This window comes from Bidens hawaiensis, unplaced genomic scaffold (genome assembly GCF_021521415.1).
Source record: "Bidens hawaiensis isolate Kalapana, Puna unplaced genomic scaffold, B.hawaiensis_p1.1 tig00029507_1, whole genome shotgun sequence".
Classification (NCBI taxonomy): domain Eukaryota; kingdom Viridiplantae; phylum Streptophyta; class Magnoliopsida; order Asterales; family Asteraceae; genus Bidens; species Bidens hawaiensis.
Window position 1 is genome coordinate 19468 of NW_027494885.1, and position 18523 is coordinate 37990.

The window sequence follows — 18523 nt, forward strand, 5'->3', positions numbered from 1 at the left end:
AAAAATCATTATACCAAGTCACTGATTTTCGACACGGCTCGGTTTTATCGGTTAATTTGGTTATAAATCAGGAGGAACCGATGGGATGTCCTACACCTATAAACTAACCGAACAAACACAGACACATATTTTTAGTTCATGTCCGTTTAAAATCTAAACGAACAATTCACGAACATAAATGAACAAACAAAACATATGTTCATGTCCATCCGCTTATTAAAACGAGCTTCCCGCCAGACAGTTCACCGAACATTCGGTTCGTTAACCCACATAACAAGTCCCTTTATGCATTTTGTCCAAACCACGTAAAGGCGTGCGCCTTTGCGGCAGTTAAACTTCAAATTAACACAACACACTTGATTCATTACTCGTTATTATTATTACCCTATAAATAACCACCACTCCGATCGGAATCCAACCACCACCACCGCATTATTATTATTATTATTATTATTATTATTATTATTATTATTATTATTATTATTCTCCGATCAACAAAGATCCGACCCGATCCGATCGATCCGATCGGCCAATTCGGATCGAGCTGGAGTCCGTACAAGACGCTTCTCACAAATCCCCGTCCTCCGCCGCCGGCAACGGCCAGATACGGTACCGATCTCCGTCCGCCGCCGAGCTTCTAGAAGGCCAGGTCTTCGCCACGTCAGCGCCAGATCAACTAACTGACAGAATGATTAAACGCCGGCAGCCACATACCGAGTCGTTATCCGATAAAATAAACCGTTACCGCGGGGCTATTTTGGTAATTTCAGTACCTGTTATTTTGGTATCGTTTGTGTTGTTTGTAATGCCGTCTGCGAGGTCTCCTGTTGACGGAGTCTCGTCGAACAGAAAGTTTTCGCCGAATTATGTGTTGCATTCGGATCCGGGGAGTAATAAGTATGCGGTGGTGTTCGATGCTGGGAGTTCGGGGAGTAGAGTTCATGTGTTTTGTTTTGATCAGAATTTGGATCTTGTGCGAATCGGTGATGGACTTGAGCTGTTTGAGCAGGTAATTCGATTGCTCCATGTTGTTGATTTTGCAGTTAGGTCAGGTTTATTAGCAATTATGTGCAATGAAGTGTAGTTTAGGATCGGAATTGAAGTAGATCCAGTGTAATGCGTTGATTTGCATTACATTAACGATAGACCATTACATCAAAACCATAAAACTGTACTTAGTAAGTAGTGATTGATTACATTATTTTCAAGAAATACAAAGTGTCATTTGTTGCATTTGTAAAACACTTGATCTTTAAATATCCTGAGTCATCTATCCAATTCACTGTTGTATAACACGCTAGTCGGGTGGTTTACATGTAAAAAAATGATTTTTACATATAAACACATGTAGAAGCCATTTTGATTTTAAAGATACATTAAGCCCTAACTTTGTTGATTTTGTGTTATTGTGAATTAGGTTAGGTTTATTAACAGTTATGTGTGATGAACTGTAGTTTAGGTTAAGAATTAGGTTAGGTTTATTAACAGTTATGTGTGATGAACTGTAGTTTAGGTTATGAATTGAAGTAGATCCGGTGGAATGGGTCGATTTCTGTTAATGATGAAACATTGCATTACATTATCTTGATCTTTAAATCTCCCAAGTCCTTTGGTTACTTCAATGTTGTCATGAAGTGTGGTTTAGGTTACAAATTGAAAGAGATCTGGTGGAATGTGTCAGTTTCTTTTAATGATAATACATTACATTATCATTTTCAAGAAATATAAAATCTTGTTGATTAGATTTGTAAAACCCTTAGATCTTTGAATCTCCCAAGTCCTATGTCCAATCCAATGTTCTAGAACTCGGCCTACTGGTGCAAACAGAGCTCGAGCTCGGTTCATTTCAGTCTCTATTTTCAAAGCTCGAGCTCAGCTCGTTAGTAATTTTCAAGCATGAGCCTTGGCTCGGGCTCGTGTACTATTTCTTATTATTCTCTATTTTCACAAGCTGCCTCGAGCTCGATAAGTGAAGCTCAGGCTCAGGCTCGCTTACTAAACGAGCTTACTTTTAGGCTCGAGGGCTCGTTTAAGCTCGGCTCGATCAAGCTTTTTCACCCCTAGAGCTCGCTAGTCAGGGGCGGGTGGGGGTGTGACTAGCGATTAATCGGGATTAATTGGCTTGGAATCTTTATATGTAACTTTCAGTTTTATCTATATAGGGGTGAGTTCATTGGGGAACCATGTGTTTTACATGAAACATTTTTACATGTCAAAAGTCATGTTTACATAATATTATTTGTAATTTTATATATAAACACATGTAGAAGCCGTTTTAACTAAAAAAACAGAAAAAAAAAAAGTAAAAATAGGTTTTATTACAAAAATGAAATTTTATTATTAGAACGCTTTCTACATGTGTTTATATGCAAAAACTCCAAAAAAAGTTTATGCAAAAATGAATTTTGTACATGTGAAAATGAGTTTTTATGAGTTTTTTACATGTAAAAGTAATGGTTCCCCACTTTTTTGTGGTTCCCCAATGAACCCCTTCTATATATATGTATATACACACACACATTTTTATGTATACATATATGTGGAATCACTGGAAATTGGCTGGAAACTGCTTGACCGATTAGGCCAGACTACTGATTTTCTCGCTGATTACCCAATAATTATTTAGTCTTTTAATCAGCGACTAGTCTCCGAATAAAGATGATTTTTCCAACAATGGTCAAATTCATCCCGAAGAGTCCTGTAACATAATGTATATGAAATGAAAATGCATGCTTTAAGTAAAATTTGCTTTTACTCAGTGGGACAGCTGTGCAATATACAATGTCCTAACAATATCTATCATACAATATACATGCACGTTCAATAATTCATATTCACTAGACACCGTTAGGTGCATTCATGCCACCATTTCGTGCATCACATTCGCTAGCTCAGCCTGTAAGATGGACATAATAAAAAAAAAGATTGTGTTTTTCTTCTATTTACTTAACCAATAAGTCTATTAGGATCATCAAACAAGTAATGTTTGCTTCTATATTTTAGTTGAAACCAGGTTTGAGTGCACACGCAGCCGACCCGAAAGAGGCTGCAGATTCTCTCCTGCCTCTGTTAGAGAAAGCAGAAGCAGTTGTTCCACAAAATATGCGCGAAAACACACCTGTCAAAGTTGGAGTAAGCGATTTGTATTATTGCATATAAGTATACCACTTCAGAATTTTGTTACATCTGCATGCTTATAGATCTTTATATATACAGGCAACTGCAGGTCTGAGACAGTTGGGAGTTGATGCATCTGAACGAATTTTGCAAGCTGTAAATACATACATACACACACTAATCTTCTGCAAAAAAAAAAAAAAGAAAAAAAATCCATCTTTAAGGTTTCTTTGTCTTGTATAACACTAGATTTTATGTTAATATAGGTGAAAGATGTTCTAAAAGTTAAGAGCAGCCTGAAATCGGATGATGATTGGGTTACTGTTTTGGATGGAACTCAAGAAGGTGCTTATCAATGGGTATGTGTTATTACTTATTAGCACAAGCTTGTACTTATACATTTGCTTCACTTTTTAATATCTTCTTAATGCTTACAGGTGACCATAAACTATCTTCTAAAGAAATTAGGCAAGAAATATTCAGAGACAGTTGGGGTAGTTGATCTTGGTGGTGGATCAGTTCAAATGGCGTATGCTATTTCAGAAGAGGATGCTGCAAAGGCTCCAAGAATAACAAACGGAGAAGATACTTATGTTAAGGAAATGTTTCTCATGGGTCATAAATATTATCTTTATGTTCATAGGTTTGTCTATTTATTTACATTTTTTAACAACCATGAAAAATAACAATAAAAGAAACGAAAATATGTAATCTTGTTGGTGCTGCAGTTACTTGAAGTACGGATTATTGGCAGCTCGAGCTGAGATTCTTGGAGTTGAAAAAGATTCTGATAATCCATGCATCTTGGCTGGCTATGACGGTAAATGGTTATATTAATGTTTTCGTCGTATTTGTTATAAAATGGTTATATTAATTGTATAATTTTGTCTTATATTTTAGGGGTTTATAAATATGGAGGAAATGATTACAAAGCTTCAGCTCCTCTATCCGGTTCAAACTGGAGCAAGTGCAGGGAAACAGCAATAAAAGCCCTGAAAGTTAACGAATCGACTTGCACACACATGAAATGTACATTTGGTGGTGTATGGAACGGTGGTGGTGGTGACGGTCAAAAGAATCTTTTTGTGGCTTCTTTCTTCTTCGATCGTGCTGCTGAGGTATCACTATTATTATTATTGTTGTTATGAACACTTATCCTTCAAGAATCTTTATAAAAACTCACACAATTATGTATCTAGGCCGGTTTTGTCGATGCAAGTAAACCTGTTGCCACAGTTAGTCCAGCCGAATTCCAGAAGGCGGCTCAAGGGGCATGCGCGACCATACTTGAAGATGCCAAATCTAAATATCCTCGCGTGGAGTCTGCTAACTTACCATATTTATGCATGGATCTTGTGTATCAATACACTTTGCTTGTTGATGGCTTTGGTAAGTTGAAGTTGAATCACTGGTTCAGCCCGTTTAGCGATATTTTATTTAACCCGTTAAGTAAATTCGATTGCGTTTTTGAACAGATCTGCAGTCTCATCAACAGATTACGCTGGTGAAAAAAGTTGAGTACCAAAATTCATTGGTTGAGGCTGCGTGGCCATTAGGCAGTGCAATTGAAGCGGTGTCAGTGGCTCGTTAACTACCGCCACAACCACAACTGCTGCTGTTACGCCATCGGTTGTATTATGTATCAAACTGGTGAACTGTGGTTTGGTGCCAGATGAGCGGGTCGGTAAATGCTTTTGAGGTTACAGAACGATATTATTTTCGGTTTCTAGTTATTATTATTTTTGAGTTTATAATTCTTGGGACGGAATTCTTGGATACTTTTACTTCAATTTTGAACACAGTAAAGACATAAGTAGGATTCATTTGTGTTGGTATATCTAGCATTTGTATCCATTTGCAGTGTGCTTGAAAATGCAATATTCAGACAAATCACTTTTTACAATGCGATGCAATACAATACATAAACGACAAAAGGCTCGAGCTTCTTTAATTGTCCCTAACCATATTAATCAGCCTTTACATCCATGAAAAACGACATTCGTGCTAATGAATGAAACGGAAGCCACGGATGCAGCAAGTCATAATCCTTCCCATGCTATCACTCAAATCTCTTCAACACCTCACTAACAAAAACTACTAAAAGAACGCATCTCCTACTCTTGAAGAGAAACAATCGGCTTAGTAGACGTAAAATACAAAATGTGCATCAATGCAATGCAAATGCCTCACGCGATTTACAGGCCTATGGGGGGCATTATGTAATCGCCTAAGGGGGGCATTATGTAATCGCATCGTATCACTCTCGCTGACGCGTTTTCCTGTTTCATCTTGTTTTTTGAAACCAAGATCATATGTTTCATGAAGTTTAGACATAATATTGTATATTCAAACACAACGTTGCAAAAGTCGCTAGGCAGACCCTAGGCGGCCGACTAGGGAGTTGGGAGTAGTCGAAGTATTTGGAGAGTATTCGGACATGGTAAATATAAAGAAAATTAATTTTTGGACATTATATATTTGTCAAAATAAGCATAATTCATGTCAAAAGGATACTCTAGTTGACTCGGCAACTTTTGATGATTTTTTTCACTGACTTTTAGAGAACCCTAGCCCGCCTAACCCGACTTTGACCGCCTAGACCGACTTTTAAAAATTCCTAGCCCGACTTTTGACTACCTAGACCGAATTTTGACCGACTTTGACCGCGTCCAACCAATTCAGGCCGACTTGGAAAAAGTCTACAAGGTAGGGGTCGGAGGACTGACTAGTCGGTCTTGGAATCCGACATTTACAACACTGTTCAAACATGATAAGGAAAACTTAAAAGTTGCATGAACATGGTTGTGAAATGTAATTAATCACCAGTGACAACTCTGCATCAAAGGCAAATGGTTGTTGGCAACAATTAGTTCGAAAGTGATAGCTTTCACTGGTGTAACTGCAGACGTTTATATCCGAACTCTCACTACTCTTTCACGAAGAGTTGCAGCGTTTTACCCAAATCGCCATAACGTTTCAACCCATATATAAAAGATTCATTTGGTCTATCATTTAGATACAGACTACAACTTAGTTCTTCACACGAAAAAGATATAACCACGAAATACTTTGGTCTTAACCGTAAAGATTCAAAAAGTTATCCGAGAACCTGAAATGCAAAACCTACATGCCCTGCTAAGCTCTCTTATCATAACACCATATTAAATCAAGTAGCTTTACTTTGACATGCCAACATTCTTTATGTATTCAAAGAAAACAGTACTTAATTCATGTCACACAATATGACAATAACATGTAAAACCAAACTTACATTAAACACCCAAACCACATGAACTGAACCTCATCAGTTCCTTCCAAGTGGCAAAGACCTGCAAGAATATGTTTCCTTAAACTCCGACTTCCTCGACGACGTAAAAATCGACGCATACACCTCCTTATTCGCATTCGGCGGCGCCATATCCCCCGCCTTAAACCGTTTCACTTCTTTCCCATTCGCCTTCGACCCATCAACACCCTTCGTCTCAATCTTCCCCGACACCTTCGTACCCTTCAAATCACCCGCACGCTTCGTCCTACTAACCTTAACTACCTCATCACCGACACCCGACTCCACGTTCTTAACCTTTTTCACCTTCCTCTCCCGCAACTGCAGCTTCTCACTCTCCATCCGCTCTCGCAACTTAACCACCTCGTCTTCACTCCCGTTAATCACAATCTTATCATCTTCCATAAACTCCTTACGGCACACGTGACACGTCGAGGATTTAATCTCCTTCAACGCCTTCGCACTCAACACGTGCCCGCACCCCTTCAACGCGTAAAACTTATACTTCCCATTAAACTCCAACCCGGTAACCGGACACTGAAACTTCACATCCGAATCCGACCCGGGAATCGGGTCGAGCTCAACGGGCACCATATCCTTCAACCCCTTAATATACCCGAACGCTTTCGGGACCTTCTTACCCAACAAAGCCTCAACCAAGGCCTGTTTATTAAACACATTCCCTAACGAATCCACCACAATCGGCCGCTTCAACGGCTCGTTCGACAACGCGCAATTCAACCATTTCGACAACCTTTGCTCATTCGGGTCAACCTTATCGGGCTTTTTATCCGCATACATATTAAGATAACAGTCACGTGACTCAGCTCCGGTGGCGCCGCCATCGCCGCCGCCGCCGGAAAGTCGGAAATTTAGGGTGACAGTTGCAAGATTTTGGATTCCGGCGAGTTTGACGGCGGCGGAGTCGGAGAGAACACGGCCGTTGTGGGTTAGGTAACAATTGATCTGGGGTTTGGGGGTTTGTGTTAATTTGGACAGGATTGATTGTTTGAGGCTGTGGATTGTGGAATTGAGGGTTAGGGTTAGGGTTTGAATTGGGGTTTGAAGATCTGGGGCTTGGATGAAGATTTGTAAAGTGTTGGTAGTTGAATTCATGGTGTGAATTTGGGTTATTGAGGTCTGTGTGTGATGAATATGAATGGATTTTGGATGAACTGGAGATTGAATGAAGATTAGCGACGACCTTGTGACGAACCAGATCGGAGTTGTTCTGTTGGGACAATAATAACGATGATGAAATAGAAACTTATATACCGGCATATAAAAGAGGAATATATTTTCACCCATACCCCTTCCTTTAGAGAAAATCCCAAAATGTCTTGTTAACGGAGGACTTAATTAAACAATTGGTGCCTACGTTTCATGAAAGTAACAAAATTAAGTATTAACATTTAAAAATCACTTGTTTAGGTATTCAACTTTTCATTTTGTAACAAAGTTAGGTACTAAATCTAACATCCGTTATAAACTTAACAAAATGGGAGTCATGTGAAAAAAAACTAAGGGAAATTTTGTCATTACACATTTAACCCAGACTAATGTATCAACTACTTCTTCGTCCCAACAAATTCTCTAATGAAAAAAAGTAGTTGAATCACCGTTTCGAAATAAGTTTTACATCAGTCGACTCATATCGTTCTTCCGATCAAAAGCCCTAAAAAATCTGTTTGAAACTAGGGAAAAAACATAACGACATTAAGTATTTTTTAACGGAGGACCAGTGAGACAAAAATAGTTAAAAGGTGGGACCATTGCTAGTGATTTTTAAAGGTGAGATTATTATCGGCCAATACACAAAAGGTAAGATTATTTATTTTCATTTTTCCTTTTATATGCATTACAAGTTATTAAAAAACCAAATATGAGTAAAGTTAAAATAATGTAATATTAAAAAAAACAACTGATAGGCTAACATATCATGAAAGGCGTTTTAGAGGCTAATATGTCGTGAAAGATGCGTGTTAGAGGCTAACAGGTCGTGAAAGACGTGTTGAGGCCTAACACGTCGTCAAAGACGTGTTTGTATAAGACATTTCTAAAAACTTTTATTTAAGGGGACAAAAATGGAATCTCGATCCATTAATAAGACATTTTGGGAATTTTCCCATTTCAAAAATGTACCATTCTAACTCATCTCTTGACCATGTGTTAAGAAGTTTAACACGTCTTCGATGACGTGAAATTAGTTATAGTAATATAAGATTAAAAAAAACAAATAAAAGACTAATATGTCTTTAACTATGTGTTTGGATCACGTTGAAGACTTCGGGTATTCATTCAAGGTGAAAACCTATGCCAAAACTCAAAGTTTTGTATCGAATTGTATGTCGAGTTTTCCTGACATTTAAAAGTTGTGACAAAATGACCTTTTAGAAGATTCTACAATCCATTTTTGTTATGTGTTCCGTTTTCATATAGGATGTTGTCTTTCTATACTTAACAATCATACCTAGTGTGGCTTCACTTATAACCACGCTATCGGTAGAATCTAGGTAGGGTGACATGTAGGCACATCATACCTATACCCCAAAGGATATAAATGTTCCTTTAAGAGGCGCCATAAGCTCAAACATATGTTTGATCTTACGTGTTTACAAATAAAAATGTGCCTTTCTATATCAACAATTTAACAAGAAACACAAGAAATCATTGCCCATTGATCAAGTATTAACAAATGGTAGTCAGTTTACCTCTGCCCGACATAGGAGCTCACCGAAGAAATGGCTTGCCACTGATCAAAAAAGGTTACGAGTAACTTACATAGATTAGATTTTCCAACTCAGAACGAGATAAGAACCTTATCTGGTTATTGACTTTAACCAATTTTGACAGCTTGACATAAAACTAATTTTAGTTACTAACCGATATTCCCATAATCGGTTAACCGGTATATTCACCTATAACTAGAGGTGCACAAATCAGGTTTTTCAATACCCGGTTCTAGATATAGAACCAACTATGGGTATGATCGAGCATTGAGAAATCAAGTATTGGCCATAACTTGGCCGGGTATGGAACTGGTTATTGGCTTGAAAAACATACCCATTGTCACTAGTTCCAAGTAGAGTATCGAAGTTGGTACCCAATGCCTGGATATTTCAATACCCTATTTCATATATATCTTGGGGATTTTTTCAAGTACTTTTTTGGGTATAAATCACGCTTTTTTAAGAGGCTGAACTTTTGAGGTATTTTTTGAATATTGAAAAAACCCGGTTCTAGTTTACGGGTACTATTGGGTTTTGATACAGAAATGCATACCCTTTAATCACCCTACGGGTATGGTCCAGTCCGAGTTAGGTATTTTTTTTTCCCGTACCGGTACCTATAAGACTGGTTGCTTTCTTTCTAGCCCATCAAACACACGTGGAGAGAGCCCAAGCCCAACATTTAAAAAGATATCCAAATATGGTCCAACCGATAACTATCAATCGTTATTACTTATCCATCATAAAGTTTTATTTTATAAATATGAAATTGAAAATTCAAAGAATCAAAACATAACCTTAATCAGTAAGGAATGCGTGGAGGGAGACATGTGGTTTTGGATTTTGATTACGATCTTTTGCGTGGCCCACCATGTTAAAAATAAATATTAGTTATATGTCAATTTTGAAATTAATAGATATTTTTAAGTTAACCCTAAATTAATAGACCATGTTGTCTTAATCGGGTCCACATTAGTTTTAAAGTTTGGCTTGAGCGTTTCTTTTGGGAAACCCTATCACCGGCTGCCACTTGACATTTGTTGTGCCACCACAAGAGCATAATTCTCTGGTGCAACACACGGCGAGACGAAAACCCGGTGGGCTCGGGATTCGAATTGACAATCCCTCAAAGCCTAGCTCAAATCCTCCGTTGCCAAATCCACCAAAGTGACATAAGTGAGAGATCAAACTTGGGTTTTCACCGGAGAACTAAGCTTTCCTACCGTTAGGGCACAAGTAGATGTTTAGATTTTATTAATTTCTTACAAGTTTTAGCTTATAGGTGTATGTTATAGTGAAGAATAACTAAAAAGAAAATGTTATATTTTACCTAGAAAAACTTCAGTTTCAAGGAATATGAATATGATGTGATGGTAAAATGTCTCTTCTATATTTTACAAAAGGGTTTAAATCTTGTAAGATACAAGTGTATATGATTTATCAAAGTATTTACGAGCATGTTAGTTTGCCATTAATTGCTAGTTAATATGTTGAAGGTTAGTTGTTCTTGTCAGGACATTTAATTAATATTTTTAAAAGGCCAACGAATCCTTCAAATGGGCTACAAACTAAATTCGTCACATTGTGATCCACTCGCCTTTTGATCTGGGAAAAACTCTCACCTAAGGCCAATGCTTGTGAACACTCGCCCTAAGACACGACAGTGCGGTGAGATAAAACTCGTTCAATTCCAAGGATCTTATTAATGAACACCACTTACGCATCTAGTCTCTCATCATCATCACCTTGATACCACTAAAACTAAATGCTAAAAACAGGAATCAAACATGAATCATACGAAACAAGAGGTATGTCTACCGACAAACGTTATGTCACTAGAAGTCTTTATCATCTAGAAGATAAACCTAAAAGTCTAAAACCAACACAATTATTGTTTTTTTAATGTTACCACGTGGCCACATATCACTACAAAACAAAGTAACAAACAATAATGATACCATCATGGGCACCAATTTCCCCACCGGCCAAAATAAAGATCTTTTAACTACTATTTAAGCCTAAACCAACAACCACCTCTTTCAACTTTCAACTACCTACCACCTTAATCAATATGAATCACCACCAAGCACCACCACCACCACAACCGCACCATGCTGAACCGGTCCACCATGTGACCACCCACCACACTCCTAAGTACACTGACAATAAACCCACTGTTAGGTTTTTTTGCAAGGCCAAACCTGAGTACTCACTCACTATTCGTAATGGTGAACCGGTTCTTGCACCGACCAACCCGTCTGATCATCATCAGGTATATATTATCTACTTGTTTGAACTGTGGTTTTCGTCCTTGTGGTTGTTCAAATCTGCAGTTGTAGTTTAATAGATTCAAATTTGCGATCTTCATACCTGTGTTTCATTTCACTTGCAACTAAACCCGATTCACTAATCTCGTTAAGTTTGGTCGTTAAACCCATCGGCGTGTCCTTCACGTGAGGGGCAGTTTGGTCCTTTTTTCCCCAAAGTACACCCCAGTCCCGTGAAGGGGCTTGCGAATTAAGATTGGGGTTTATTTGAGAAGAAAAAGGACAAAATTGCCCCTCACGTGTGAAGGACACGCTAATGGATTTAACGACCAGACTTAACGGGATTAGTGAATTCGGGTTTAATTGCAAGTGAGATGAAACCACATGATAAAAATCACAAAGTTGAAACTACTGGACTAAAACTGTAGATTTGGACAAGGCACAAGGTCGAAAACCACAATTTACTCTATTTATATTTAGGAAAAAAAATTGTATTAGAACCAACCAAAATTTTGGTTAAACAAAATCCAATAAGTCAGACCCAAAATACAAAGCATATGTACAATAGTTGATTAGTTTTAATATATGAGTTATTAAATTTATATTTACTTAAGGCCCGAATTTGTACTCACCTGCGGCCTAAATTTTTTTTAGCAATTATCGAGGTCAGTCTTGCAGTCGAGCCTCAAATAAAACTTGTTACTGAGCCCAAACTCGAGCCTCATTAGACCATCCGGGAGAATCCTTGAAAATCCAGCGACCCTGGTCTAGTAGAAAAATTGGTGGCTAAAATATAATTTAGAAAAGATAAAAACCTTAAAATATATAAAATTATAATTTTTTTAATTAAAAAGGTTTAAGGCGGTCAGGAAGAGCGAGTCCTAGGTGGTCACCCACCTTGCTCCTATGGGCCACCCTGAAACCTTGTATGGGAAGATCATTTAGGGCTATGTTTTTTATTTTTAAGCTTTTTACTCTTTTGGGTTTTTATGTACTAGCTTCACACTACACACAAACTCAAGCAGCACTTAGGCTTGTTTAGATTTTTCTCAAAATATATGAATATGTATGTACATTAATAAATAATAAATGAGCTGAGCCGGAGTTAAGATCGAGCTTGAAAAAACCACTCACGACTCACAAGCCAAGCTCGAGCTTTATAAAAAGAGCTTGAAATGAGATGAGCCGATCTTGAGCCTGGTCGGACTCTCATAAGTCAGAATGAACCAAGCTTGAGCTTTTATATGCCAAGACGAACCGATCTCGAGCTTGGGCTCGACTCATTTACCCCCCCCCCCCCCCCCCCCCGAACTCACAACTAATTTTTGGAAACCCTTTTGATTGCATCTGAAAGATTGAGCTAATATTTGAATTGTTCCACAGCATTGGATAAAGGAAGAGAAGTTTAGCACAAGAGTGAAGGATGAAGAGGGTTTCCCATCTTTTGCTTTGGTCAACAAGGCTACCGGGCAGGCGTTAAAACATGCCACCGGTGCCGAGAAGCCGGTAAGAACTCATTTACAATCATAAGTCCATTTGATTTGAATATGATGCTGAAATTATAATATACTTAGGGGTTTGTCTTTTCAAGTAGTAGAAGTGATTAGTTTGTAGTGTTTGAGTATAGTGAAACTGATTTAGATCTTGTTTGGTTACAACTAGTTAACTTTGAATATGAAATGGTTCAAAAGAACTTAAAAAGTGATATGGTATAGAGTAATTTTATTGACTACGGAGAATAATAGCGGAAAATCTTCAAATTAGTCAAGTTGATCAAGTTATTTATACACAAAAGTCGTTGCGTTGTGTTTTGAAAAAATAATTAGATATAAAACGACCCATTCGGAGATTGACACCTTAGCTCGTTTGACAGAGATCTAAACACTCTTGCACCTGGCCCAGAATAACAATAAAATAAACATATAAATAAATAAATGAGTCAATAGTCAACACAATATCCAACCAACATCTTACATGTCAAACACCTTAGCCGACTACATAGGAGTCGGGGCTCTTGTGTAGCTGAAAAATTGGTAGTCCGGTTCTCTCTAACTTTGGCAGAGTCGGCTCTTGTGTAGTCGGCAACTTGGTAATCTGGCGCTCTCCTAGCCATAGCTGGGAAGTAATATTAGTGGTGCCACGTGTAAGATGTTGCTTAATTGGTGAATAATATTTTTTGTATATTGAATAATTGAAAACCTGAATTTTCTATACAAAGAGACATGAAAACAGTAATTATAAGTTAACTAACAAATAATAATAATAATAATATCTTGGTGTTTTTTTCGATGTTTTTCTAGCTTCTTGCTAGTTTTTCCTTGGTGAATTGAGAATACCATTTGCCGTTCAAAAAGAAATAATAATGACAAAATATCGATAACTATCCTTATAATATCCAAAGTATAGGATATATAATGGTTAACATTTAAACTTAAAGATTAATAATAAATTAAAAGCATGTTTGGGACTGAGTTTGAAAAATGCTTATTGGCTTATTTGCTTTTTAAAAAAACCATTTTGAAAAGCCAGGATTTGGTGTTTTTGAAAAACTGCTTTTTAAACCTTTTAAAAAGCTAAAGTAAGAAAGATTTTTTAGATTGGCAAACACATTTTAACTTATTGGCTTTTTCAAAACACCAATAAGCTAATAAGCATTTTTCAAACTCAATCCCAAACATGCTCTAAATAACAATAACAATAACAGATAATAAACTCCATAAACAAATTGATTATAATCAGCCCAAATATGTATCATGTATCTGAATATTATTATTTGTTTGCTATGTGAATGATTGTGCAGATTCAGCTGGTGGATTACAATCCGGATAAGCTGGATGAATCGGTTCTTTGGACCCAAAGCAAGGATCTGGGCGATGGCTTTCACGCCGTAAGGATGGTTAATCATATCAAGCTCAATGTAGATGCCTGGCATGGCGATAAAGATCATGGTGGTGTTCGTGACGGCACCAAAATTTATCTCTATAAGTGGACTAAGGGCGATAATCAAAGATGGACTACCGTACCTTTTTGTAAGTGTTTGCCATTTCTTGACACATTTAAAGATTTTTGAAAGTTTGTCAACCAGACCGATTTGTTTTCATTTATATGACAAATTAAATGTTTTGACTCGTTACCCAACCTAACAGTTTCCGTTTGAATCAATGTTTTGATCATCTGATTATATTTTGTGTGCAGGAGGTATTTTCATGGCTAGAAGTTACTATGTGAGTTTTTATGTGTGTTGATGTGGGTGCTTTGTTCATGATCATAATGATGCCAATATGTATGCTTAAATAATGATGTTTTGAAATATTATGATGATGATGGATGTTGATGATGATCTGTGTGTATTTTGAATAAAAGCAATTTTATTTAGTTTTATATATTTGTTTGAACGACCAACAAAATATATTAATAACAGGTTAAGTGAGACGCTGACCAAATAATTATATCCACCAAACATATAGACACACCACTCTAAACAACCCACCAAGAAAGATCCGATGAACTCGATCTACTTTTAACCCAAAGAAAACCGAGAATTTTAATATTCCCGCCAAGTCAACTAATTGAATGGGATTACAATTAAACACCAAGTCATTCCCCGCCTTCGATGATATAGAAGCAATTCTATTATCCCATCCTTTATCCTGCAAATTGTGTGTGTGTGTCTTTTTTTTTTTTGTTTACATTCTAAATTCCTAATTAATTACATGTTTTTAAATATGAATTAACCCTTTATTTTTCTTATATTTTAAAGGTATGTAGCAGCCCAACTGTTTAATCCCAATTTTAAGGTTATGTTTGGACTTGAAGTATTCAACTTCAAGATAACACAAATGAATATTGTCTGTCCTTTATACTCTAGAAGACCAACTAAGACGTAGTTGCATCCAAATTCTATAAATCTATACGGATAATTAATTATTTATTAAATCCTTTATACTTAAATTAGGAATTATTGTTAGTTTGAATTAGTAAGGTTTACATAGGAGTTTAATTATTTATTCAACACAGGAAGTGCCGAGTGGGGTTAGGATTAGTGTCGGTATAGTACAAATAGGGGATTATAGTTATTATAATTTGCATACTTTCATTGATTAATAATAAAAAGAGTTGAACAAGTTGTTAAATCTCGTGTTTGTGTGTTCGATCAAGGGCCTGATTTTCCAGCAAAAATGTAGAACCATAGTATTTCATCGTGTCCCATTGGTTTGTAAGATAATATTTTCACTGTCATTCAAACAAAGAAACTTATGGTAATTAAGAAATGGATAAACCAATTAATAGATGTATGGATTCATACATAGTGTAGCGAACTAGTGAGTTGTGTATTATGTATTAAGATTTGTCAAAAACAACATTAAATCAGAAGATTTTGTAGATCTTTAAATAAGCATTTTGCAAGTGGTTTAATAATTCATGAGATTTGGTTAGCTGTTTAGTTACTTTCTTAATTAATTGCCTATTTTAAATTGACAAGATATTTAACTACCTTATGGCCAGTTTTATATAAAAAAATGGAGCTTATTGTATTAGTTTTGGACGTTTGGCATCCCATATTTTTCTTTGTACAGACTTTTTGTAGTTTTCTTTTAAATCGCGCGTGTATCAAACGTATCTAGTTTTTTTCGCTTCCATTCTGCATCCCCTTTCTATCTCGTTCATTCGTAACGTGCATAAATGAAAATGAAAACGTAAACAAACTTCATTAACATAGGTGAAAGAACAATATATGTGTTCATCATTGATCTAGTGTACAATTTGTTCTAGTTATTAGCTCGGGTTCGATATATATTTTCATGTAAATCCAAAGCCCAAGAAAATTACCTGAAGAACACCCCTAATAAAAAAATAATGTGTTTTCCGTTTATTTATTACTCAAATACATACATTATATGAATATATTTGATCCCTCGTACAATCACTGTTGTTCATGTTTCGCAAGAAGTCGGAACGAAGACATACTAAGAAGTCTGTTGTGATCCAAAATAAACCCAACTTACCCAATCAAGTAGCCCGTTTAAATGGCCCAGCAAGTAGACGCAACCTAGATATAAGCCGGAGAGTGGATGGAAAATGTTATGATGAATATGATGTTAGTGTGTGGTCTTCTTCTCCCGTTCCCCCTGCTCTATAACTCTCTAATGTCTCATTTTCTTCTTAATTGTATTTCCTTTTTGTAATCAATTTCTCAATCAATGCAATATATAAAATATATAGATTCAATATCAATTCGAATGGTTTGATTTGTTGTGATCCATTCACTTCAAAGTCATCATTCAAAAATCTGTATTTATTTAAGCATGTTTAACTGTGATGTTAACTTCATTCATAACTTATGCCTCGAAAACATATCCACCATATTTGAGTCAGACATTTTATAAACCCATAATATATTCCATATATTCTATCTTTATGTGGTTTAACCACACGTTACATTTTATTGCATAATATGACTTTTATCAAATAATAAAACAGAGCCGGCTGGGGCATAGGGCAACGTGAGCCACCGATCAGGGCAATTAATTTTTGAGGGCATAAAATTATATATATATATATATATATATATATATATATGAAAAAAATATGTATATTTAATATTTTACCCTAATTATACAATAACTAGCTTGGACTAATGGCAAAATGGTAAAATGGTATGACTCCCAACGAAAAGGTTGTAGATTCTGGTCTCACTAAGCTTATTTTTATACAAAAAGTTTTTTACAAAACCTAAATCATAACCAAGTAAACTCATTTAAAAATTTAATTGTTTAAACCAAACCAAAAACCATTTATATAAAGCCAAAAATTTTTTTGCTTGTATTATTTCGTTATTCGTTAAGATCTACGGGCCCTTTTATTTCGGCTCGATCGAAACATAAATTCTCGAAAACAGCCTTGAATAAAACTATTACAACCACCTGCTTTTGTATTTGAGTAGTCTTCAAACAATGTTGTTAGAACAATAGCACATGTGATAAATTCATAAAATGAAAATGTAAAAGAAAAAAATAAAAATAAAGTGACGTCATAAGTAAGGGGATTAGAGTGTCATTTTTGTAAAGTTGGTGGGGGTGATACGTATGACACGGAAACAATTCTGGAAGTGGGAGTTGAACTTAGAAGCTCATTTTCAACATGATTTTAATGAAAGCAAATTTCTCCTTAATACATTTTTTTTTATTAATTTGCATTTTTATAATATTTTTTCACCTCAAAATACGGGTGAAAATGTCAAAGTTAGAGAAAAAATTAAAGAGGTGTATTGTCAAAGTTATGTATAATATGTTGGCATTATCCTAACCATTAATTTTTTTTACGTGGAAGAAAGTTTGGCCATCCAAATATATCCATTGATAAAAGACAATTCAAATTCGCGATCACTGACAACAGTGGTGACCCAACCCACCATTAATTCCAGAATAAACTCATCGTCCGAAAACCCACTATGGTAAAACTCTTGGTTCACGCATAATATTTTGTCATGAACAAACTTGAAAGTCAGACCGACAACATTTCTTAGAGAAGTCATCGGGGTAGTGCAAGAGCAATTAAGCACTGCTCTATCTTCAAATATCGAAATCTAACATTGATCATCAAAATTTACATAATCTATATATAGTTTAAATAGAATGGTTTAAAAGTTATATAGTTTCTCACTTAATGATGCTAAATTTAATTGAGAGAACATACCCGTACTTAAAATACTTCAAGCAAATGAATGATAACAAATGAGCTAGAAGCTTTCTATACGGTCAAAGACTGGATGACTTTTTCTACAAAAATTTTCTATACGGTCGTATAGCCCTATATGACCATATAGGTTTTATGGCGTGTCAGGGAGCAATACGAGCTATTAAACACCTATACGATCGCATAGGCTGTTTTTTGTCTCCTGTCAGTCATGCGTAGCCTATAAAGCCCGTATAGCTCTATACGAGCCGTATAAACATGTCCCGTCAGCGTGAGGGTGATGTATGAAAATGCATCCCTTCTATGAAACATGTAAAGTATAACAAAGTAAACAATGTAATAATATTATTTCAACTAAATTCACTTCCATTCTTTCATTTATTTTGAACGGCATATGAGTTATTTATTGTTTAATAAATGATCTAATT

The 18523-nt window shown here is 36.1% G+C and overlaps 3 protein-coding genes across 3 annotated transcripts; 2 read left to right on the forward strand and 1 right to left on the reverse strand.

The window, feature by feature from the left end:
* The first annotated feature begins 688 nt into the window (after positions 1-688).
* On the forward strand, positions 689-4889 carry LOC143578993 (apyrase 2-like). Its single transcript, XM_077062416.1, has 9 exons — positions 689-1009; positions 3004-3132; positions 3217-3273; positions 3384-3476; positions 3555-3760; positions 3846-3937; positions 4018-4235; positions 4317-4506; positions 4593-4889. Exons 1-9 carry the CDS (start codon positions 689-691, stop codon positions 4706-4708), a joined length of 1422 nt encoding a protein of 473 aa, XP_076918531.1. The 3' UTR covers positions 4709-4889.
* A 1521-nt stretch (positions 4890-6410) lies between these two features.
* Positions 6411-7594, reverse strand: LOC143578990 (uncharacterized). The gene has a single exon (XM_077062414.1). The coding sequence runs from the start codon at positions 7517-7519 to the stop codon at positions 6422-6424; it is 1098 nt and encodes a 365-aa protein (XP_076918529.1). The 5' UTR covers positions 7520-7594; the 3' UTR covers positions 6411-6421.
* Positions 7595-11203: 3609 nt separating this feature from the next.
* On the forward strand, positions 11204-14740 carry LOC143579003 (ricin B-like lectin R40G3). Its single transcript, XM_077062422.1, has 4 exons — positions 11204-11404; positions 12783-12905; positions 14200-14428; positions 14595-14740. Coding segments are annotated over exons 1-4 (555 nt in total). The 3' UTR covers positions 14597-14740.
* Positions 14741-18523: the final 3783 nt, after the last annotated feature.